Source organism: Phyllostomus discolor, chromosome 1, assembly GCF_004126475.2.
Source record: "Phyllostomus discolor isolate MPI-MPIP mPhyDis1 chromosome 1, mPhyDis1.pri.v3, whole genome shotgun sequence".
NCBI classification, from domain to species: Eukaryota; Metazoa; Chordata; class Mammalia; order Chiroptera; family Phyllostomidae; genus Phyllostomus; species Phyllostomus discolor.
This window is the reverse complement of record NC_040903.2, coordinates 69,680,036-69,705,921: the sequence shown is the minus strand read 5'-3', so window position 1 is coordinate 69,705,921 and position 25,886 is coordinate 69,680,036. Positions and strand designations below refer to the sequence as shown.

Below are 25,886 nucleotides of genomic sequence, written 5' to 3'. Positions count from 1 at the left end.
CCTTCCCCCAACCCACACCCTGGGGTGGGGGATGGAGACATCTTAAAATCTCCTGGACACCTTAAGTTCTGGACCTCATTTCAAATGTCCATTTGGGGTCCCCCTCTCTTGGCTGCACCCTGTAACACTGTGAGAGTGTAAGAGTTGAAATATTTTTTGATACCAGTGAATTGGAATTGGGCATCAGTTTCTGGACCTGCCATGATTTCAATCTTGCAGAAAGCATGAATTCCGCAGGCTGTCCATATTTTTAATGTAATGTATATGATAGCTTTACTTCTTTCTAGCAGTATACCAGGATGTACACTATGTGCGTACTAAATATACTATATGGTACTCTTATGTAGAATCTCAGAACATTGCTATAAAAAAAGTTCTGTCTCACAGTTGACCTTTCATTCCCCGATGGCAGCAGATTTTGAAGGGAACCTAGAGTCCTCCTATTCGATATTCCTCAAGAGCAGGGTGGGACATTGTGTGGCATAAAGAAGTTAGCTCTGATTGTAGACAAAGGTGGATTTTAAGGGATTGTTCTTTCACAAGTATCATGCTGCTCAATGAGTCTATCCAGTGAGAGTATTAGCTTTCCCTCACTTTAAAATATTTTTAAAATTTTGATCTCAGGATAATTATTTCAATCTCAAGGCATTCTTTTTTTCAGTTTTTCCCTCTAACTCTAAACCCACCAAACTCTTGACAGCTTTAAAAGTTTTGTTGGATTAATTTATGCTTATGTTGGAAGATGCAAGAATATCTGTGCCAAAATTAATAGATGCCAAAAGCTCTGGTCTTCTTTGTTAACATGGTTCTAATCAGTTATAAATATGAACTGGAAATGTTCTTTTCCAAAAATTATCATTGACTGCTTTATATTAATATTTGACAGACATATTTACCAGGCACCAGTCCTCCTTTCAATAATAAAATGTTTTAGTTTAAAAACATGCCTCTCCTCCTAATTTGGGAATAGCTAGTATGGTAATGTTATTTGACTTATCACACTTTCTTTGGGAAAAAAGTCATCTGGGTAATTGTGCTTGCAACAGTTTATCTTATCAGGTGTGTTCATGTGAGGTATGATATGTGTGCTGTTTTTCTTTTGTATTAAAATCACATTTGAAAATGAAGTAGACAGTGTGTAGTGATAAGATTAAATACTAAATTCTATTTAGACCTCATTTCTGATAAGTTGAATTCTATTTTATGCTAGAAGAAATTAAGATAAAATGTGGCATGAATGAAATAACTCTCCATATTTAAATTGTTACTTTAAAACTGATGGTTTTACACAAGCCATTTTTAAAAATGCTTTTGCCCAACTAGTTAGCCATGTTGATTTTCTTTTCCTTTTTTTTTGCCTGTTTTACAGCACAAAAGAAGAGAAAGATTGCAGTTGTGCAACCAGAAAAACAGTAAGTTTTTCTTTTCTTTTTTTGTTCAGTTTTCAGAAACTTCCTAATAATCTGTGGAGAGTCTTTACTGAGGAGGGGAAGTGTGGCTGTTGTCAGAGAGCTAACACACAGCACGGTGCTGAAGATGACAATAAAATGTATCTACCGTGATTTATTGTGCACGTATTTTGTGCAGGACACAGGGCCTTCTTCTGAAGGGACTTCTATTCCAGATTGTAACTTCTCACTTTGATTCCACGTCAGCACACCCGAAGGACACCCAGTCTCACACATTACCCTCAATGGCTCTCTGTGACAGTGGTCCTGCCTGAGAGGCCAGGCAGCCCCACCCAGCATGCCCCCCATCACTGGTCATGGCCAGGCCTGGGGGTCAGAGACTTCCAGCTGGGAGAACTTTAGCAAGCTGGCTTAGGTTTTTGCATCTCAATGCCCTCATTTGTAAAATACCTATTTCTCAGGGGTGTTTAGGAAAGCTAAATTAGATTCCATGTATAAAATTTGTAGGCCCTACATTATTGAATAAATACAGATTATCCCACATTTCAATCGTATTGTAACTTTATGAGGACTGTGTGTATAGATGCCAGCAGTATGTTTTTGGAAGCTTGCAGCTGTGGGTAGTATTTTTATATATTGGCAAATATCTGAAATATACCAAAATACATATCCCTTGCCAGGCCTTTCTGTTTTCTTAATATACTGATGGAAATGAAATTAAAAACAGCATTTTTTCATGTACCCAAATTTAAATAAAATGGAATTGAATAATAACTGCATTGCCATTGGAGTGTGAGTAACAGTTTTGTGGTTATTTCTTGCACATTCATTCCTAAACAGTGTATCAGGTTAACAATCTGATTCCAGTTTTATCTGGATAACATTGACATAAAGAATAAGTAAGAAAGTAGTTTCATTATTGAATCCAAATTTGAATTCATAACTCCTAAACTTGCAGTCCGTGGATCAGTCACCTACACCACTCATCAAACACAGGTTGCTGGGCTCCTGTCCCCAGAACTTCTGACTCGACATGTCTAAAGTGGGGCCTGAGCACCTGCATGCCGAACAAGTTCCCAAGCAACTTTGAGAACCAGTGTTGTAGATGACCCAACTATATCTCTCATATTGGTTTACTTCGACTTTATGTAGCTTTTCTATTGTGATTTCTACCCAACCAACCCGGATACCCCTGTGAAACCCATTCTACTTTTCCCCCCTAAGATTATATTTTTTTACATTTATTCAGCAACTTTGTACTGAAATATAATGTAGACTTTTATCCTAGAATAAGCCTACTTCACATTTTAAGAACCATCAGCTCATAGGTTTTCTTTGAAAGTCTTGTTTTTGGTGTGGCTGTGTCCTACACAATCACAGTCCCCAGAAATCAAAGGTCACCAAAAAGTGGTTTTCATGTAGACATTAAAGAGAAAGGTGAATATAATTAAAGTCAATGTAAGTTGATGTTTCTGCATGCTCAAAATCCACCTAAGGACATTATTATAATTCTATAGCAAGAGACCAGCCCATGACCTACAAGAACCTCATTGATCAGTGATGACCGCACGAGGATCAGATATCTTTGTGTTATTAGAGAATTGAGAACAACCTGTCTAAGTGATCTTTTTATGTGTTCCTACAGATGTTGCTCCCAAGTGCACACATCCTGTCTTACTAGACTCTTAGATTTCTCTAATAGTCACTTTACATTATAAAAAGACTTTGGAATGTACTGGTTTCTCCTACAGTGTGAGACCCATGAAAGTTTTATTTTCTTTATCAACAGATTGCCATCCACAGTGCCTGTTGAGAAAATACCTCATGACCTATGTCTGTTCCCTTCCCTGGACACCACAGGTAAATGAACTACTGAGGGCTCTCTGTCGCTTCCCAGTTTGTTGCCACCAGTGGAGATATGCACACAATTTTAGGTCAACATAAGAATATCTCAGCTTTGCGCCTATTCTCTTTTACTCTGTTGCTACTTATTAGTGGATACCTACACTTTATAAAAAGGTTTTTTTTAGCTAAATTCTTTGTGCCTCTTTTTTTCTACTTTTGGTCTGTAGCTCTAGACAGTTCTCTTGGTCTGCAGGAAAAGGGCCCGTGAGCTACTGAGAAATTCTGAGACCAGTTAAGTCTGTGTGTCATGGAAAATAATGTGGAAAAAGGAGTTGAAAGTAATCATTTTTAGGTATTCCTTTTTTGACATTTTATGCCAGTTCCACTTGCATTTTTACAATGGTGGTTAATACTTAAGTCCCTGTGGGCTTTAGAATTGTTCCTTAAAACCCTCTGTGTTTGAATAGCTGGTTGTGAATAATATGTTTTTTAATATACAAAGTCCTACATCTTGCAGTGATCTTTGAAAACATGAAAGGGAATTACCCTTTGACCACAAGTCTGATCATAGACAAGTTGGTTACATTAAGTAATATATTTGATTAACAATTGTATTTTCTAGTCAAAATGAAACTTGCTCTGGATTCTGGGGTTAAAACCTATATGCTATGGAAAAATTCTATTAGTTGAAGTTATCCTCATTGTAAAGAGAGCAGTTTTATGAGTAGGTTTACTAAAATTGTTTTTCTTAACATTTGGGCAGAGTAATCCTTCCAAAAATTTCCATGTAAATGCAGTGGTAGACTTAATTTTTTTGCCTGTTGTATAGAATTGAAACTTCAAAATGCCTTTAAAAGAGCCATGTCTGCTATTCTTTCAGAGTCTATAATTATTTTACTTCTTTCTTCTTATATGAAGAAAATTATATTTCTCCCTTCTTACCTACTGGTTTTTAGTTGAGGTTCTATGAGAACAAAACTTCTTGGACTGTTAAATTGCCATCATAATTACAGCAGTTTCTATAAAGAAATTCCACAGAGAGTGCAGCTTAGCTTGGAGCAGCAGTGGGAGAGAGTGAGCCTCTCAGCTGAAAGTGAAGCCTCATTCTGTGTTTTTAGGCATCCAGGAGCTTTGGGGTGATACCATTTAGTTATTCTCCTTTTCCCCATGGCAACTGGAGATACAGTGAGACCAACAACTTGCCCTGTTCACTTTCTAAGCTGAAAGAATAATGAGGGAAATGCAAATTTGAGTCAGTGTTAGGAACATTACACATCCATCAGATCGACAGAATGAAGAAGCCCAGTACCTAGTGGGAGACCAGAAACTCTTACATGGTGCTTATTCAAGTATCAATTTGGGCAGTCATTGGGAAAACAGTCTGGCCACGTCTAGTAAAACTAAAGCTACGCAGGCCCCATGGCTGTGTATCTTTACTCCTTGTTATATACTTAGACATATATATATGTCCAAGTATATATGTGTGTGTGCACGTGCGCACGTGTGTGTGTGTACACATTTGGTCCATAAACAGGAGTAGATTTTTACAGTTGTATTCATTAAAACACTGTTGGTAACATTGAAAAGGTGGAAGCAACTAAATTTCCATCAAAAAGAGAATGGAAACCTCCACTGTAATCTATTCCTACAATGGAATAATACACAGAAGTGAAAAATGAATGAGTGTTTGGGATAATCATTTACCAACTTGGATGGATCTCAGGAACTTCATGTTGGACAAACAGAATGTTGCCAAAAACCATTTAAGGAAGATTTAACATATATCTGTCTTGTCGTTAAACATGTGCATGTGTCTGTGTGTGGTAGAATTCAGGGAATGATAAATACCAGTGCCAGGGAGTGGTTGCCTCTGGGAGGGGTTTCTGGGACTGAACACACCGGGACTCAGCTCTGCGTGGTTTTTTTCCCTTAAGCCTCATCCTGATACCTTACTTATCATTGTCTTAACTTTTGCATGCTCTGTGTCTTAAATACTGCACAATAAACAAAATTTATTTTATATGATAGAAAAATAGTCAAAATTTCTAAGATATTATTGTGTCTATAAAATGTTAAGATACTAAGACACTGTGTGCCTCTGGGTAGTTTTTCCAGCTAAGTGGATGAAGCAAGCTTTTTGTCAGTTCCTGAAGCATCAGCTGTGTTGCTCTTCCCCACAGGTACTGTCAACGGGAAATACTGCTGTCCTCAGCTCTTCATCAATCACAGATGTTTCTCAGGCCCTTACCTAAACAAGGGGAGAATTGCCGAGCTACCTCAGTCCGTGGGACCCGGCAAATGTGTGCTGGTTCTTAAAGAGGTAAGCTGCACTCAGAATGGTATTTGGCTTATTCCCACAGGGTACTTAAGGTATAGGTGCAATTTCTGATGGAGAAAACAGAAACGTGAATCAGTTCAGGTAACATTTACCAAGCACTTCCTGTCTCTCAATCCTGTGGGCTGAAGATGGTCATATGAAGCTGGAAAATGGTGTCTATGCCCATGAGAGACCTGCAGTCAAGCAGGAGGGATGTACATGCAGTCTTCTGAGTCACAAGAGGCATTGCACTAGACCTGAACAAAGGGCTTCAGGAAGACAGAGGAAGGACCAGTTGTGTGGAGTGAGGGGTTGAGAGCTGGAGAGTGAAGGTTTTCCTGAAGAGGTAAGTAAGACTGGAAGGGTCAAAGAAAGGACTTCCTGAGATGGTGGAGCATGTCATTATGAATGGACACTCAGGCGGATGAGGAGCAGCATCTGGCACAGCGCCTGCCTGCAGGAGGTGCGTGAAGAAGGCTCCATGGTCTCCGGGCATTGGGTGAAGTCCGTGTTCTGGCTGCACCCAGGCAAAGCCTAGGCTGCTCATCGCTTTGATGCTGTTATTTCTCATTTCTCTTCCTGCCTGTGAGGGTGAATTCTAATCATGCTGGTGGGGGGTTTCCTCCATTACATTTTTATAGCTTAGCCCCAGACAGTGTTGAGAGACAGGTTGGAATTTTAGAACCATTTCCAAACTGCTCTTGAACTGTCTGCTTTTTTCACACACATCAGTGCTTTTTCTTAAGTAAAAGGACAACACATGTATCTTCTCTGTGGCTACTGGACTATGATGAATGTGTTGTAATTCCTTGGGCACAGCAATTCCTTTATCCATTGAACAATTGTTTGTTGGGCAACTTTGAGGAGCCAAGCACTGCATGCAGCAGTAGTTAAAAAAATTCTCTGCCCTCTGCTTGTTTGGTTTTCATGTTCCTGATGGGCACATGGCATGATTCTGAGCTTGATGTACATTAGGGTGAATACACAGTAGACATAGGAGCAAAGGGCTGTGGGAGCTCAGGGGAGGAAGTGACAAGTATGTGGCAAGTGACACTTGCTCTGGCTTAGGCAGAATGAGTATAGAATCTTGAACCACAGCGTGGATAAGACCACACCGATGGAAGTTCAAGGTAGTGCCTGGGAGAAGTTGGTCATGTGTGGCTGGAGAAGAGGATAGGTCCTTAGACTGGGGATGATTCATAGGTATAAAAGACTGTTATATTTAGAAAAGAAAAAAATCCCATCCTTCAGGGATACTACCTCTAAAAGGATGCCATGATGTGGGTAAGTGGTAGGGCCCACTGGTTAACTCCAACTCTATAAACTGTCACAGACATAGATCCCTACAGATGTTAAACTCAATCAAAGAACTCAAACCAGGATTACCTCTAAGAATTTCTGTCACAATATAAATTAAGACCCCGAGACCAAGAGTGACTTTTCAGCCTTCCAGTGCTTTCAGGCTAAGGGCATTTTTGCTACGACGATGTTGGCTGCCTGAATTTGTGCTTGTTTCTGTTTTAAGTGATCAGAACAGAACACGGAAGCTGATAAAAATACGGTGAACTGACAGACTCTTTGAAGCTGCCTGCGAGACCCTTTTACAGTGCACATCCCAGTTACCTGCGGGCTCCGTTCACAGACACGGTGACCTTAGGTTCCAGCTCTCTTCAGAGTCGGTATTTTACTACATGATTTTTTTAGTCAAAAGTAGTTACCCCTGATCAGTTCTCCGATAGGTGCAAGCAGCTAGATTTAAAAGCCAGGCCAGAGCAGTTTTCTGATGACAAAACTAGTTTTTTGCTGATGTTCAGAAAATGCACGAGGCAGGAAGGAAGGAAAAAAAAGCAAGCACTTCAGTTCAGTGCAAGAAAAATGTAAGTTCCGCCAAGCCAATATTTATGCTAATGCTCTCCCTTCAGCACCAGAACCTCTGTATGGTTTCAAATTTCATTTTGCTTCAAGAGAATGAGGTAATTGGAGCAAAGACAGAGTGTGTTTGCAGTTACAGCTTTTTATGTCTTTGGAAAATGTAAACTCCGTCCAGTCTGCTAGAAACAGATAACGTCTGTGGGTTTGGATGCAGAGCCAGCCTGCGGAGGGCTTAGTGCAGGCTGAGAAGAGGGGTCCTGAGCTCGGAGAGGGCAGTGGTGTTCCAGAGAGCAGTTTCTGGCAAAAGTGATTTTTATGTTTTTTGGCAGAAGTGGTTATTAATGTGTGTGCTTATTCACTTTCTGGTCAGTGAACATGCTGAACATTAGACTTGAGCGAGGTTTTGAGGGGCTAAGAGCTGTGACTGGCCTCGGTCCCAACAAGGCTCCAGCCAAGGGAGGCAGGCGACCTCTGAGGAGCTGGAGCCAGAGCCTGAGACGGCCCAGTCAAGTCCAGTCATCCCACATAAGGAAACTCAGAGCAGGCAGCCTGGGGTCAGGGAGGAGCAGGGGTTATCAGCCTGTTTATGCTCCGTTGGTGTCTGGGACATTGTTTTGGGACCTGGGGACCCTGTTGCATGGAGGGTAGGACCTGTAAGTGCAGGCAGTAAGTGGTGGTGGTTATCATCACCCAAACCCATGTGCTCAGTATGATCATTGTCAACTAGGACTGTCCTTTTCTATCCCAAATACTTCCACCCACACGCCTCCCCCAGTAATGCCAAGGTCTCCCAAATATATACAGACTGCATATCTCCATGGGCCCTCAGCAAACACATGAGGTTTTGATATCACAACCCTGCCCATACCTCAGAAACTGTTAGTGTCATTCTTCTCAGTTACTCACAAAGGTGTCAGGAAATTTCTGCTTTATGCTTTATGTGCAGTCTCCTTAGTCACCAGATCTGTGATACTTACTTTATATACAGTGAAGTAAGGCAGGTGGGTGTTGCATGCTCACTGTGTGCAAGAGATGTTAAAGGAGCGAGCCAGCCTGAGTACAATAGAAAAAGAGGGAGTGGAATATCTAATGATATATTTACTCGTAATGTTGTGTGCTGCCATGAAAAGTCCATCTTGTGATAAGCACATGATGCAATGGGAGACACTGACCAAGTCCTGTAAGCAGAAACAACTCATGAAAACACCAGCTCAGGAAGAATGGTGGAGGCCCTGCTTTTATTGAGACTCTATAGGCTGTGAATGTAAAGGCAGCACTCCAGGATAAAGTACCTGGTGGATTGCAGAGATGGGGGAGCTTCCATGGTTTTTCTTAAGCATTATTTGGTTATTTGCCAATATGTGACCTCTGTTTTAAGTAAAAAAGAGAAACCTGTCATTTCCGGGGGCAGGGGGAGCTCTCTAGGAGTCCTTGTTCACATTTTGCCCATTACCCTTTGATGTGTGAAGCTGCTAGTTGCTGTGGAATATGCTGGCTCAGCAGCAGAAATGACCTGTGTTTTACCTTCTGCTTTTTGGCATCATGGGTTGGTCATTTAAGGGATGAACTTTTATACAGGGAAAGTCAACAGTTGGGTATTTCCTATGAAAAGCTAAAACCATAGCAACTGATGTTCTGCTCCCTTTTTTCTTCCATCTGATGCTTCATGGAAGCCTTCGGAGAAAGCAACGTGAATCCTGAACACTCGGGAAGCTTTCTCAAGTGCTAAGCTTCCATGCCTTATTCTTTCCTCCCACAGAACTCTCTGTCCCACTTAGCTGAGAATCCTCAAGACACTGACTGATTTGAGACCCATGTGCCCAGGCTAACTCCAGGATCAGTCTGCATATGATACAGTAGAGCAATGAGATAAAATAAGACTAGATGGAACTTCCACTTGCCGAGGCAGAAATGTTGTTACTGATGGGTAAAGTAAAATACAAATGCACCCACACAGTCCCACCCCACCCCACCCACCTACCCTACCTGTCATCCATCTTTTTACCATCCATCCATCACATCTTTTGATCTGTCTTTCACTCTGTCACTTACCCATCCATTCATCATCTCTGCATCATTTATCCTATCTATCTTTCATATCTAAAAGAGTCACTTTGATACTCTTCCATTAAATGAATAGGTTATAATAAATTTAACTTGGCAGAAAGTGACTGCAGAAATTATTAGAGCCATGCACACAGGTCTGAGGATGTGGAGCTTGAGGTTGCCACCAGGGCACATGGGAACCATAGAGGAGACTGGAGTGTTCACCTCAAACAAAATTTTTATGCCCCTCAATCTGCTTCTGGGGCTTCAGCAAGTGCAGAAGTAATGATGTGGGGACTGCACGGTGCAGCTGTAGCCCATGGATACTTATTTTCATCCATTCACAATCTTTGTAGGATCTTTTGAATACCAAGGTGTTCAGTTATTTAACATTCAGGATAAGTTTACTGAGCATCTGCCACCTCACATACCCTTCTAGCCCTGGGTACACAGCAGTGAATAAGACATCATCCATCCATTCACTCCTTTGAGCCCTGAACAGTTCATGAGTCATATCCATGTACCAGGTGGGCACTGTGCTAGAAGCTGGGGAGTTGTGGTGAGCAAGAGATGAGGGCCTCAGGAGTCGACAGAACCCCTGCAGGCAGGAGGGAGTCTTGTCTTCCCTTCTTGACTCTGGGCCCGCCTCAGTGTAACAAGACCACACAAGTGCAATTACAGTGGCAGGGTCTGTGCCCGGTTGTGTTAGAATAACACCCCAGTTTTGTGTTATCTGGGGTCAGTGGGGGCATTGGATGTGGTGGCTTTTAAATCTGGAAGCCCGTGCTGTTTGTCACTTTGACAGTAAGAGCAGATGAAAAGATGACTCTTACAGAGGTCTCCCTTCCGGTCCCTCTTTCACTGGCTTCATGTGCTCCAGACCCTGCATCACAACCCTTTTTTTACTGGCCAATAGGAAGGGAGGAAATTTGCCTAATACAAGCATCTGGTAATCCCTGACTTTGGGATTCTTCCATGAAGTATGACAAAAAGAGGCCAATCAGATGAGGTATGATTTCAAACATTATAGCAGAAGGTTGGAATACTGAACATCGAGTCTAAAGCATAAAGCGAGTGTGCAGATGTGCTGTTACTGAGGGTTCAGGGCCCTGCACTGACTCTGCTCTCTCTGTTCTACTGACATGTGAAATAGTGATGTGAGTGGCCCAGAGAGGGAGAGTGACCACTGCCTCCCCAACACCACTCCCCACCCCCCTCACCCCCCCCCCCACCCCTGGTCTGGGAAGTTTTTAGTGGGACCTAGCTCTTCAGAATTTGGCTTCAGTTGTTGCTTGTAGTTCGCGTTTCCGCCACATGGTTGACCCATTAAGCTATTTCCATCAATTTCTTGGATTTGATTACAGTGTTTAATTTAGGTCCCCCATTTGGGAGTTTGTGATGCCTTTTTGAATTTCTCCTTGTTATGTATCGATGACCATTTTTTCTGGGCTACCTGTCACAACTTTTAAACACAAGAGAGCCTTTATGTGGGAACTCAGAAAGGAAGAAACCCAAAGTTGCCTTAATTATATATAAATGATACTGAAAAAGAGGATAGCTTTTATTTTTCAAAGCATCCATGGGTTTATCAGTATAATTGAGAGAAGGTGGTGTTGAGGCCACAGGAAACATTGCCTCAAAGCAAGGACTTACACTTTTCAGGTAATAATGGACAGAGGAAAAATCTTGCCTGGGTGAAACCCAGTTAAGTCAGTCAACAAAATTGAAGATGTTTTTGTTGCTGGTGTTTTAAGTTGATGCTGAACATTAACCCATTAAGAACAATGAGCCAGCGCGTGGGCAGGTGTACACTCGAACACACACACACACATAGTCTGTGATGCAGAAACTGATGGGATGCTAGTCGGTGTCTGGGGAGGCTGGCAAAGCAAATGCGCAAATATTTTCAGTTGTTAGATCTTTACACTTTGTAAAGAAGATAAGCTACTTTTGTTGACTTTCTCATCATACCATAGGATAAGATTTTGTAGCAGAGAAAAGATCAATAGCAAATGCTATCTCCTAGGCCTCCATTCAGATTAATTATATAGGATCAAATAAATTCTTGGAATGAACTAAATTTTTTTAAAAATGTATTGTTTATGCTATTGCAGTTGTCCCTATTTCCCCTCTTTGCCCCCCTCCACCCAGTACCCACATTCTCTCCAGCACTCCTGCCTCCTTAGTTCATGTCCATGGGTCGTGCATGTAAGTTCTTTGGCTTCTCCATTTCCTATACAGTTCTTAACACCCCCCATCTATTTTGTAACTACCAATTTGTACTTAATTGCTGCATCTTTCCCCCCCCATTCTCCCCCTTCTCCATACCTATAATTCTGTTCCTGTTCTGCTTGTTTGCTTAGTTTGTTTTTTAGATTCAGTTGTTGATGGTTGTGAATTTGTTGTCATTTTAATGTTCATAGTTTTGATCTTCTTTTTCTTATATAATTCCTGTTAATATTTCCTATAATAATGGTTTGGTGATGATGAACTCCTTTAGATTTACCTTGTCTGGGAAGCACTTTATCTGCCCTACCATTCTAAATGATGATTTTGCTGCATAGAGTAATCTTGCTTTTTATCACTTTGAATACTTTCTACAAATCCCTCCAAGTCTGCAAAGTTTCTTTTGAATAATCAGCTGACAGTCTTATGGAAACTTCTTTGTGGGTAATTATCTGTTTTTCTCTTGCTGCTTTTAAGATTAAATCTTTTTTTAAAATATATAATCTTTATTATATTTTTCCATTACCATTTAGTCCTCTTATATGCTCCCTCCCCATAGTTATCTTGCTTTTATCCATGTTCATGAGTCCTCCTTTTTTCCTCAGTCCCTCCTCACCCACTACCTGTCATCTGCTCTCCATCTATGAGTCAGTCTCTATTTTACTTGTTAGTTCAGTTTGTTCATTAGATTCCACACATGAGTGAAATCATATGGTATTTGTCTTTCTCTGACTGACTTATTTCACTTAGCATAATGTTCTCCAGGTCCATCCACAGTATGGCAAAAGGTAAATTTTCCTTCTCTTTTACTGCCAAGTAGAATTTTATTGTGTAAATGTCCCGTAGTTGTTACATCCACTCATCTATTGATAGACACTTGGCATTCTTCCATAACTTGGCAATTATAAATCATGCTGCAGTGAACATAGGGGTGCTTTTGGTCTTTCGAATTAGTGTTTTGTGTTCCTTCACATATATTCCCAGAAGTGGGATCGCTGGATGTAAAGGCAGGTCCATTTTTAATTGCTTGAGGTAACTCCATACTGCTTTCCACAGTGGCTGCACCAGTCTGCATTCCCACCAACAGTGCAAAAGGGTTTCCCTTTCTCCATATCCTCACCAGCATTTGTTGTTTATTGGTTTATTGGTGATAGCCATTCTGACAGGTGTGAGATGGTATTTCATTGGTTTTTTATTTCTATTTCTCTGGTGATTTGAGACATTGAGCATTTTTCATATGTCTATTGGCCATCTGTATGTCCTCTTTGGACAAGTGTATATTCAGATCCTTTGCCCATTATTTAATTGGGTTGTTTGTTTTTTTTGGCATTGAGTTTTGTTAAGTGCTTTATAATTTTTGGATCTTAACACCTTATCAGATGTATTGGCCAATATGTTTTCCCATTCTGTGGGTTATCTTTATTTATTTTGTTGATGATTTCCTTTGCTGTACAAAAACTTTTTAGTTTGATGAATTCCCATTTGTTTATTTTTTTTTGTTTCCCTTGCCTGGGGAAATATATCTGATAAAAAATTTCTATGAGCAGTGTTCAGGATTTTGCTGCCTATGTTTTCTTCTAGGGTTTTTATGGTTTTGGGTCTAACATTTAAGTTTTTGATCCATTTTGAATTTATTCTTGTGTGTGGTATAAGAAGGTGGTCTAGTTCCATTTTTCTGCACATATATGTCCAGTTTTCCCAACACCATTTATTGAATAAACTACCTTTAGCTTATTGTATGTGCTTGCTTCTTCTGTCAAATATTAATTGAGTATAAAGGAGTGGGTCTATTTCTGGGCTTTCTATTCTGTTCCATTGATCTACATGTCTGGTTTTATGCCAATACTAGGCTGTTTTGATTGCTATGGCCCTGTAGTATAGTTTGATATTAGGTAGTATGAATCTTCCAACTTTTTTCATCTTTTTCAGGATCACTGTAGCCATGTGGTGCCTTCTGTGGTTCCATATAAATTTTTGAAATATTTGTTCTAATTCTGTGAAATAAGTCATTGGAATATTGATGGGAATTGCATTGAATCTGTAGATTACTTTGGGTAGTGTGGATATTTTAATGATGTTAATCTGTCCTATTCGTGAACATGGTATGTGCTTCCACTTATTTGTATCTTCAGTTTCTTTCTTTTACATCTTTGGTTAGGTTTATTCCTAGGTATTTTATCTTTTTGAAGCAATTGTGAATGAAATTATTTTCTTAATTTCCCTTTTTGTTAATTCATTATTGGCATATAAAAATGCAACCCACTTCTGAATATTAATTTTGTATCATGCTACCTTGCTGAATTCATTTATTAGTTCTAGTAGTTGCTTGGTGGAATCTTTGGGATTCTCTATTCTCTTTGGGATTATCATGTCATCTGCAAATAAAGAGAGTTTTACTTTTTCTTTTCCAATTTGGATGCCTTTATTTCTTCTTGTCTGATTGCTGTGACTAGGACTTCCAGTACCATGTTGAATAAGAGAGGTGAAAGTAGACATCCCTGTCTTATTCTCAATGTTCAAGTGAACACTTGTCATTTTTGCCCATTGAGTATGATGCTAGCAGTGGGTTTGTCATTTACAGCCTTTGTTATGTTTAGGTATGTTCCCTCTATACCCACTTTGCTGAGAGTTTTTATCATAAATGGGCTAGATTTAAAAAATTTTTTTTTATTTTAATCATTGTTCAAGTACAGTTTTTTCCCCCCTACTCCCATTCCAGCCCACCCACCCAACCCTCCCCCCTTCCCCCCATTACCCCCCACCCCTAGTTTTTGTCCATGTGTCCTCCAAATTTGTTCCTGTAATCCCTACCCATTCCCCCCCTGAAATTCCCTCTTCTCCCCCCTCTGGCCACTGTCAGACTATCCCCTATTTCAGTGTCTTTGGTTATATTTTGCTAGTTTTTTTTTGTTTTGTTTTGTTGTTTAGATTCCTGTTAAAGGTGATATCATGTGGTATTTGTCTTTCACTGCCTGGCTTGTTTCACTTAGCATAATGCTTTCCAGCTCCATCCATGCTGTTGCAAAGGGTATGAGCTCCTTCTTTCTTTCTACTGAATAGAATTCCATTGTGTAAATGTACCATAGTTTTTTGATCCATTCATTTACTGATGGGCATCTAGGTTGCTTCCAGCACCTAGCTATTGTAAATTGTGCTGCTATGAACATCGGGGTGCAAAGGTTCTTTTGTATTGGTGTTTTAGTGTTCTTAGGATAGAGTCCCAGCAATGGAATTGCTGGGTCAAAAGGCAGATCCATTTTTAGTTTTCTGAGGAAGTTCCAAACTGCTTTCCATAGTGGTTGTACCAGTCTGCAGTCCCACCAACAGTGCACTAGGGACCCCCTTTCTCCACATCCTCTCCAACACTTGTTGTTTGTTGCTTTGTTTATGATGGCCATTCTGACTGTATGTAGAAAAAATGTTTTTTCTACATACTATAGATATGATCATGTGATATTTATCATTTTTATGTGGTATATAACATTTATTGATTTGCAAATGTTGTACCATACTTACATTCCTGGAATAAATCCCACTTGGTCATGATGTATGATCTTTTTGATGCATTGCTGTATTTGGTTGGTTGAGGATTTTAGCGTCTATGTTCATTAGGGATATTAGCCTATAATTTTCTGTCTTTGTAATGTCTTTATCTAGTTTCAGAATTAGGATAATGCTAGCCTCATAAAATGAGTTTTGGACCCTTCCCTTCTCTTGAATTTTATGAAATAGTTTGAGAAGGAGAGGTGTTTCCTGCTTTTCTCTGGCTTCATTAAAAGGTTATGTTTGTACTAAAGAGAAGACTGTCATGGCTCCTGTCTTCTCATACAAGCACATCTTCCTGATTTCCAGTTTTTGATGACACTTGATCATGGCTGATGCAGTGCACACTTGTGGTGTGGAGGCTAGGCTTGATAGAATTCTGGGAAAAGGAGTGCAACTGCTGTAATTCTTCCAAACCCCAAACTCCTTCAGCCAAGGAGGCAGGTCTTAATTAATATTCTCCATTGAACTCTGGTTCCAACACTTAAAGACTAGGCTTGTCTTGCTCTGCGATTCACCGGGCCGCCTATCGTATCGACAAGGCCAGATACTGAAGTCTGAATCTTTCCTCATTTTATTCCTTTTGAAATTTTCCACGTAAGGTCTCATTCATGAGCAAAACCCTATTGATAAAGTGCTAAGTAAAAAAAAAAATTTTATCATTTTACTTTTTTAAAAAGTCTTCATAAAATTAGCTCCACTCCATCTGCTTTTGAAGTTGAAAAGAAGAAATCTTTTAGGCCATGAAGGCTTTTGATGGTTCTGGTTTTTGTAAAAAGCCAATTATTATAACCGTGATCCTTGGACAGACTGCAAAGCAGAAAGGTCTGTTGGAACAGTGAACTCATGAGGGAAGGCTCCTTTTCATCTTTAGTCTTTTTCTGACCCTTCAAGAGAAAGAACATTCTCCTTCATGTATCCTTGTGGGCCGGTTTGTCTCTAAGAGTCTGTCCCAGAGGCGCCTCTCCCTCTGGTCACTAGAATTCAACACACTATAAACCTTTAAAGTTGGGAATCTGTTGACTTTTGCATTAAATAAGGATGCAGTTGAGGTTGAAAATTATCTAAATTACTTTTGTTTTGGGAGGAGAAATTTTCACAAGATCAGGAAATTATGATATAAGTCTTCACATGTGACAGGAAATTATGGAATAACATAATTTCATGAACTGAACAGAAAAAAAGTTCCCATTGATTTACCATGCACTTTGAGTGTTGACATTCATGGAGTAGCTCCTGTGTATCAAACACTATTTCAGTGTTTCCTCCTTTCCCTGATAATAGCACTTAGATTCTTTTCTCCTCTTTGTCTCTTCCTCCCTCTGATTATTCCCCTCCTCTTCCTCATACCCTGACCCACTCACCATTTTCTGAACAAACTCTTTTTTTTATTTTAATCATTGTTCAAGTACAGTTTTCTGCCTTTTACTCCCATTCCAGCCCACCCACCCATCCCTCCCTCGCTCCCTCCCTCCCTTCCATTTCCACCCCTTGCCCTAGTTTTTATCCATGTGCCCTTTATACTTGTTCCTATAAACCCTTCCCATTCTCCCCTGAAATTCTCTCTTCTCCCTGCTCTGGTCACTATCAGCCTGTCCTCTGTTTCAGTGTCTTTGACTATATTTTGCTTGTTTCTTTGTTTTGTTGTTTAGGTTCCTGTTAAAGGTGAGATCATATGGTATTTGTCTTTCACCGTCTGGTTTATTTCACTTAGCACAATGCTTTCCAGTTCCATTCATGCTGTCATGAAAGGCTAGGAGCTCCTTCTTTCTTTCTGCTGCATAGAATTCCATTGTGTAAATGTACCATAGTTTTTTGATCCATTCATTTACTGATGGGTACCTAGGTTGCTTCCAGCACTTGGCTATTGTAAATTGTGCTGCTATGAACATTGGGGTGCAAAGGTTCTTTTGGATTGGTGTTTCAGGGTTCTTACGATATAGTCCCAGCAGTGGAATTGCTGGGCTAAAAGGCAGATCCATTTTTAGTTTTCTGAGGAAGTTCAGTACTGTTTTCCATAGTTCCATAGTACTGTACCAGGCTGCAGTCTCACCAGCAGTTCACTAGGGTCCCCTTTTCTTTCTTTTTTTTTTAAAAAAGATTTTATTTATTTTTTAGAGAGGGAAGGGAGGGAGATAGATAGAGAGAGAAACATCAATGTGTGGTTGCTGAGGGTTATGGCCTGCAACCCAGGCATGTACCCTGGCTGGAAATTGAACCTGCGACATTTTGGTTCGCAGCCCATGCTCAATCCACTGAGCTACGCCAGCCAGGGCTGGGTCCCCTTTTCTCTACAACCTCTCCAACACTTGTTTGTTGCTTTGTTTATGATGGCCATTCTGACCAGTGTGAAGTGGCATCTCATTGTGGTTTTAATTTGCATCTCTCTGATAGCTAGCGATATTGAACATCTTTTCATGTGTCTCTGGATCCTCTATATGCAAACAAACTCTTGTGCCTGGTGGAGCAGAGATAGGAGAGCAAAGGAGCTCCGCAGGACTTGGCAGCAAAGCGCACTATCAAATTGCTCACTCCGAGGTCCAGGAGGACGGAGTGCTCACTGGACTTGATCTTAGGTCCTTGGTGCCCTTTCCCATAGCATCTTTGTGTGGCGGCTAGAGAGGAAACTAGATTTGGATATGTTGAGAATTGAAATGAAGATAAATAATTTGAAAGTATCAATTATTTTTACGAAATATTCGGTTCTAAAAAGGAAGCAGTAATAAAGTCAAGGCGCTTCTAAGGAAAGTTATTTTGCAAAGATGCAAGACAAATACAAACATTACCAATAGGCATAGAGAGACTAAAGCACAGGAGAGTTTGTTTTATGGATTGAGGAGGGCTGCATTGATATTAATAAGAGGGTAGTCTTTGAATATTTTGTTATCGGAAATTGTTACCGCCTTTATTTCACATAATTTCTCTGTTGTAGAAAAGGAGAATCTTTTCCACTACTCAAATTCAGTGGCTGGGGCCTACAAATTAAACTGACAAAAGACAGATTGACAGGCAAGTGTTTATTTTGAATATACACAGACCTCACAGAAAAGAAGTGGAAGTTTTTACATACCATTTTAACAAAAGGCAATAAATTATGGAGAGGTGATAAGACAAAGGAAAAGGAGTTTGAGCTTCTAAGGCTGGTATTGCAGGAAGGTAAATATATAGGGAAAATGAATGGAAGATAAGGGTTCTTTTCCTAAGGTTTGTTTCTGTAGAGTTGTTTCTGTGACGTCTTTCTCTGGTGACAAGGATTGTACTCTTTCTGGTATGGGAGAGAAGGGACGGAAGGACACCTTCACAAAGGGAAATTTATGCCTTGCTTCTAGGCAGAAAGGGGGAGGGCAGAGAGTTCTCTGTCTGCTGTTTCTCACTTGCTTTCATTGCAAAATAATCCAACATCAAAGTGGCATATTTTGAGGTGGCGTGTTCTGATCCGCTTCGTTATGAACCAGATAAATGGCAATGCCCCCATTATACAGAGGAGGAAATCTAATCAAGTATCTTTCCTATGGACCCATAGCTTCTGCGAGATGGAACTGGGATTTGATCTGGTATCTGTACAATTACGAAGGATATTGCCTTTTTGCTATAACGCATTGTGGGTGCTTCTGTATAGAAATATGTTCTCAAGAAACATCTCGTAAACTCCAAGAAACTGAGTGAGTCATTGCTCTAGCATGAAGTATGTCCTGTTAATTGGAGGCAGGGCCCATGTTCCACTTTCTAACTGAGAGCATAATGAACTGAGTTCCGATGTTTTACAAGGTGCAGTCATTCAGTCTAACTCTGGATATTAATAACAGCTGTCAACTTAGTTATTGTCATGGACATAACTACAATACACTAAGATGCCATGGACACAAAAATCAGTTCACACTCCCAAAGTTTTATGGGGAGCTTGTTGAATTCAGAGATGAATGGTGTGACATTGAGAAAAGTCATGGGAAAATTATTCAATATTGTATGCTTTTTCACAATTTGATTGCTGCCTGCTTCCAGACTGAATTGAACTCTGGAAGGCATTTTCTTTTCACAGCCACAAAATGCATTTCAATATACAGCAAATAACAGGTAGCTCTGGGGTTTTCTCAGTGAAACACAATGAAAAGAATCAGTTGAATTTTTATTGTCTGTTGATAAATGCTTTGCACATTATTTTAGCCAGTTCTAATTGGATTTATTTTTAAACTCGGTCTCTGTAAATTGTCCTGACAGTAAACAATAAAATCAGATGATTATTCTAATGCAGAAAACATAAGTATACCAGAACAGCTTGTCCTGGCCTTTTAGCGCCTTGGCTGAACCAGGAACATAGCAAAATGCTATTCAAGGAAAGAAAAGGTACCTGCCATGCTGACTGCATGGTATAAAATGTTTTCAGGTCAAATCCTCAGTTATAATATGAGAAAGCTGTATTGTTTTTCAGAATTAAATCAGGGTACAAACTATGCCAGTTACATTCAGGAACCAATCAGAAACATGAAAATTCTTTTAACATACTTGCGTCTCCTTCTTTGCCATTGATACTGTGCTGGTCTCCAAAAAACAGCAGGTGCTTCAGCAACGATGCCAGTGTGCCATCTCAGTAAGATGCTCGTATCACTCTTTCAATGGTATTTTTCTCTGAAACATGAGACTCGAGCTCAGTGCCTGGCTTCCCCCTCTTCTGGACTGGGAGGGCCTTGAGGAGTGGCAGGTGCTGTGTCGAATTCTGCCTGTGCTCCTAGGGCCAGCATGCGGCAGATCCCGACCAAGGGGCACTTCATGGTTGGTCTCCCGTTCCTTTGTGCACGGCCCTGCACCTTCGCATTCTTTCAGTTCTCCATCCAAATAACAGCAACTCATGAACATGCCAGAACTTGTTAATAATGTTCATCGTTAATGATGATTTGCTCATGGAAAGGTGAGGGCCCTAAATTCCTTGTTCTTTTTCATCTGAGAAATGCATCAAGATTAACAGGGACATGTCATCTCTTCAGAGCATGCAGTTGGTGCTTTTGAAGGGGAGTGTCTCATCCTTCTGGGGGTGTTGCAGTCAGCAAAGACAACATGCTTATTTTCTTTGATTTGTGATTTGGGGATGAAGGGGTAATTTGAGGAAATAGCATGATGTTGGATGTTCCATACTTCCTTTTGAAACTGCCATCTCAGAGAGAATTGTCCTGGTATTAAATAGCCATAAACTGGGGCAGCGTCAGGTGGCTTTCACGTAATTGTTACGCACCTTACACATATCTGAGGTCTAACCATGAACCTGTTGTCTCTGTCTTATTGATGCCTTTTGAAAATTTACTTTTAAGAATAAAATGAAATTCTCAGTAGCCAGTCCTACTGAAGAGTAACCCTGTTGAAGAATAATCAGTGGCTCTTTGGAAGCTGTAGGTGTGGGTCCACAGGAGCTGAGCCAGGCTATCAAGGACACGGCATTGTGGATGTCATTCATTCATAGGGTTACCAGGTGTCAGAGCCAACTCAATGACACATACACACACACACACACACACACACACACACACTGGAAGAAATGGTTCGGTTTTCCACAACCAGAAATGTTAGTAAGAGTCCACCATCCCCACTCACCAGCAGAGGGATTGGATTGTACCACCTGCTTTCTCCCATGGATGGTGAGCCTGCAGAACTCCTATCTAATGTCTTCACAGCCCTTTACCCAAAGGAATGTTGAGCAAATGCTTCTTGTGTCAGCAAGGTGGCTTTCAAAGCATCCCTGTGTTAGCAGGAATGGGTACAATACAAGTTCATTCTGGTTCTTTTTTTCCCAACAGGTTCTTAGCATGATAATCAATGCAGCTTATAAGCCTGGGAGGGTATTGAGGGAATTACAACTGGTGGAAGATCCACACTGGAACTTTCAGGAGGAAACGCTGAAGGCAAAGTAAGTGTTTTCAATTCTGGGAAACAAGGGTTCTTGTAATAGTTGGCTGCTCCAATGAAACTTGTTGTTCCTCATTTTGACAGAGAAATGGAAGCAAGAGGAAAGGCTGTCGTTCTGCAATTCTGTGTGCTACACATGGAATATTGGCATTTTTCTCCAGAGTTGCCTGGAGGTTTAGGATTCCTAACGTGAACTAGAGGGTTGCTCAAATAATACTAATTCATGTTAAACATTCAGAATTAAAACATACTGTGTTCAGGTCCAAGAGATTATTTTATCCAAAGTGGGGGACATTGTTATAAAAAGAGGATATCACTTATCTATGTTATACGTTGTTCATTAGCAGCTCTTAATACTTGATATTATAAAGGGTTTAATTAAGCCAGATCCAAACATTCTTTACTCTGAGAGTTGATAGTTTTTAAAAGATAGCAAAAACCAGTACCTCTGTTTGGTTTTGGTGAATGGTCTGCAGGTTAACATGTAGTTGCTCATGTGTTTGGAAATAGGCTAATTGGAAAGGTTCTGGTCTTGCTTTGCTTTAAGTTTCTTGAACTCTGAATTTGAGAACACCAATTGGGTCAGTAGGCTTGAACTCTGTTGCTTAGGAAACAGATAGAAAAAGATACATTTCTCTAGCTAAATTTATGTTTAATAATTGCTTTGGTGTTCTAAGAGGGCTTTTAATATTTAGTTAGGCTTTTCAAATGGAATAGACCTTACTGGTCAGCTTCTTGTATAAGTGAACCAACATATCGTTTAGATTTGACATTTGGGAAATGATGCTTTTGGAAAGAGTGAACCACTTTTCAACAGGTAACATATGTATCTACAAGCTCTTCTTTAAAGAAAGTATTTATCTTATTCATAATGAAAGTTGAGGAATATTAAGTAATTTGTACGGGCAATGATTACTTTGTAATTCACTTACACTAGAACTGAGTAGAGTTGTTGAGATACTGCAATTTTCTTCAGCATTTTTGTCAGTTATCCAACCAGTGTTGTCTAGTGTCTTTTTTGAATATCTGTGTGATTCTAGATTTAGTAAAAGTCACTTATAGTCTATTGATATTCTACCAGGTTACAAAAGTTAAAGGGCATATATGAGAAGGGACCCCCCCAAAAAAACAGAATTATCTTCTGGAGGGCAGGCTCCTTGTAGTACAGGCTTCCCCCACTAGGTAAGTATTCTAGGAACCCATCTGTATCAGTGTACCAGCTGGTGTTGTTGTGAGAGGCTGCATTTGACTTCAATGAATTATTTTTGAAGATTCTTTCAACACGTTTGCCCATTTCATGATGGGTGATTTACGAGTGCACCTGCCCACACTGCATTGAGTGTGCAGTAATTTTTGATCAAAAAAACATGATCCTTGTGCCCCACTGTTCCTATTCACTTGATCTCACCCCAAGCTACCTTTTTTTTTTTGTTTTCCTGGATGAATAAAGTCCTCAAAGGGAAACATTTTACCCATGTGGAAGAGGTGAAACAAGAAAAAATGGTGGAAGCACTAGAAGGCATCACAATCAGTGAGTTCAGAAACTGTTTTGAGCAGTGGAAAAAAACATCTCAATGGGCATGTTGCATCAAATGGAGAGTGCTTTGAAAGTGACTGAAATTTAAACATGTAAGAATAAATACACAATTTTTATACATAAATTCTGTTTTTTGGTCCCCCCTCATAAGTAAATAAGGAGAATATTCACTTGTAGAAATGGCATGCCAATGAAAGGGGGCACCATTTCTCATCCTTCATTTCTTTCCCAAGAAATGTTTAAATGAGCTTCACATGTATCCCAGAAAAATATAAAACAGGTTTTTTCCCTATATAATATTCTATATATTTCTACTTTATTTAGGGAAGTGAACATCAGCAATAATAAAACACTTTTATTATAAAGGTCAGTTCATCATAGTAATGGTGGCAGAAAACATGAGCAAGTATTTATTTATACAGAAACCCTTGCTAATTCTTTTAATAAATTTTCTGTCATTCAATACATCAAAAATATTCCTAATGGATTTGGAATTAGTGAAACTTAAACATAACTTAAATTCCATTAAATTCTCCCATGCTCCTAAGCAAGCCAGGAACTTGCCGCAGATCCCGAAATGTCAGGGAGTGCTCACTGTGCAGTGTTCGCACTCATTCCTGTGTTCCCAGTACAATCAGAACAGGCATGCCACAACCCAGCCCTGTTGTCTTGTAAAGGCAACGTAGCGCCTGTTATATCAGACGTAACAGTGAGTTCCTGAGCAACATCTTACACAGCAACTTAGGCGAAAATGCCTGTCTGACCTGGCTTTCAAGTGTGCGGGACCACAGCGGCCTCTCACAGCACCTGCTAATGATGACAGATTCACAGTCAGCAGGAGCGTGCCTGTTCTACTACTGTGTGTTGAGTCACCTCTTTCCTCGTGATGTAAAAGTACAACTTTTTAGATCTTGACAACTTTGCTACGTCTTTGGTGCAAATGGGAGGAGCGAGGGCTCGCTTTTGCCCATTGACCTGAAAGGCTGACGTTACTGTCATGAATAAATTAACTCAGCAAGGGGAGACCTGCTGCATTTAAGGCATTCAGCTGTCTTAGTTGTGGTCATGGATTTATAACAGTACAAAGAGTGTTTTCAGGAAGAAAGGGCATAAGATGCCCCATAGGGCTCTGTGAATGCTGTCACTGAGCATCTAGAGGTTCTGATGGGTTTTTCTTCTAAGGAGTGAAGACCCATTTACTGAACAGGATGGAGGTGCCACTGAGAAGGTTTGACTTGTAAACAAAAGAAGAACTAACACTGTTACCTTCAGTTGTTCCTCAGTATTTTTATTTTTTTCTGTTTATCGAACAATTAGAGTTTTATGCTAAATCAGTCTGTGGTAATATTTGAGCATCATGTAAGCAGTCTGTCATAGGATGTCTTCAATGTGTGTGAAAGGCAAAACCATAGTGGCTGCAGTGCCAAAGGGAGGGTGGATTGTGCTGTAGTTCCCTCCAGCTGCTCTGGCAGAGAAAGTTCTTTTCTCTGATTAATTAAGTGTACTAAATTGACCTGCATTATTTTGAAAGGAATTTAGGCTCTACTTAGTAGGAATTAAAAGAAATTCCAATTCTATGCATCTAGGGACATTTAAATATGTTTTTCAACATGTTACAGAATCTTCTAGGGAGGGAAAGGGAAACTTTTTTTTGGAATGACTTTTGTGATAATCTTTTAAAAAGCCAGGTGAAGGCTTAATAGATTTTCCCAGTCATTTCTTACAGTAATTCATAATATTTAAAGAGGATATAGCCTGATATAATTTCAAGTGAATTAGACTTCATTATCAACTAGGCAGAAGCGAGAACATAGTCCAATCTTTACTTTCAGGTGAGTCATTCTCAGCTGCATGGGGAAAAATGTTTCAGTTTGTTTTCAGAAGCAATGACTAATTTTGTATGTGTTTTTATTTATTTTACTTTTTTGGGCCTTTTACTCATGCCCATATTCTATGAAGAGTAAGATGTAGTATTTGGCTATAAGGAGATTTATGTGAAAAAAAATCCAAAACTGAAAGACTTTTTGCTGAAACGGATTTCTTTTCTTCATTTGTTCATTTTTACCTTGCTCAGATTTGTGCAGTTTGCTTTCCTGAAAATGTCTACTGTACACATCACATGAAGCAGGCAGGGGAGCCAGCATGTGAAGAGAAGACAGAATTTCTGTGTGTATACTCAGATTCATCAGGCTATGGGTGTGGTGTTTCTGGTTCAAACACAGACCATTTTGGGGTGTTCTGAATTAGGCATTCCTAAAATAAACATACACCCCATGTATTGCACAGAGCTCTCCTTACTTGAAATGCAGGGATCCAGAAGGGAGAAATTTCTGAGGAGTTGAGTATCATAAGACTGCAAATCAGTGAGTAAAGCAACATATTGTCCCTAGTTATGATGATGTGACCAGTGCAATTTTGAAAGAAATCAGAAGAGAAGATTGATTTTCTCACAACTTGTGAAGCTTCTCTATTTCTACAGAGTTATCGGGGTTTCCACCGTTTTCCCTTTTAATTCTTCCTATAATAAACAAGGATGTGAATTCCATTTGACAGCCTGGGACCTTCCTGCTCCCCATTCTCACACCCCTTTCACTGCCTGTGAAGATTTGTGAAAAGGTCCTGATGTGAGTCATCTTGAAGATGAATGATAAAATGTGGGCCAAGTGGAAGTCATCCTACCTACTTGGACCATGCTGGTGGTTATGGATGCGCCGATAGGCCAGTGTCAGTCTTTTTACTCTGAATTTCTTTGGACTCAAAATCCATTTTGATTTTTCTCATCTCTTGACTGAAAGAGAAGAGACCCTTTTTCCCAGCACTCTTGCTTCTCCATCTTCATCTGTCTTTCTCCATCCTGCCTTGTGTATTCACACGTGGAAATAAATCCCTGCTTTGGTTGGTCAAAAGATATTGGAAGGGCACTCACACTTCTTTATTAATGTGAAGGAGGAAGAACTTTGTCTCTACTTCTTATGTTCAGTGTCTGGGAGTTTGCAAATTAAACTCCCAGAAGACAGATTAGCAAGCAAAAAAAGCAGTTTACTTACAGGTGCAATGTTTATACATGCGGGAGAGCTCCATGATGAGTAATTCAGAGAGGCAGTTAGAATTTGGAACTTACACCTACGTTATACTGAACTTAGTGGGAGGAAGGAGGAGGCAGGAAAGGCCTCTAGGGGAAGAAAGAGATGGGTTT

General features: G+C 40.0%; 1 protein-coding gene across 6 annotated transcripts in view; it reads left to right on the top strand.

Annotated features, from left to right (window-relative positions):
* Window positions 1-25,886, top strand: part of SFMBT2 (Scm like with four mbt domains 2) — a 220,138-nt gene that overhangs the window by 177,237 nt on the left and 17,015 nt on the right. For all 6 annotated transcript variants that reach the window (XM_036024478.1, XM_036024495.1, XM_036024501.1 and 3 more), the window contains exons 13-16: window positions 1,370-1,412; window positions 3,199-3,269; window positions 5,435-5,574; window positions 21,045-21,154. In XM_036024478.1, the coding sequence (XP_035880371.1) occupies window positions 1,370-1,412; window positions 3,199-3,269; window positions 5,435-5,574; window positions 21,045-21,154 (364 nt within the window). The remainder of the gene's footprint in view (window positions 1-1,369; window positions 1,413-3,198; window positions 3,270-5,434; window positions 5,575-21,044; window positions 21,155-25,886) is intronic.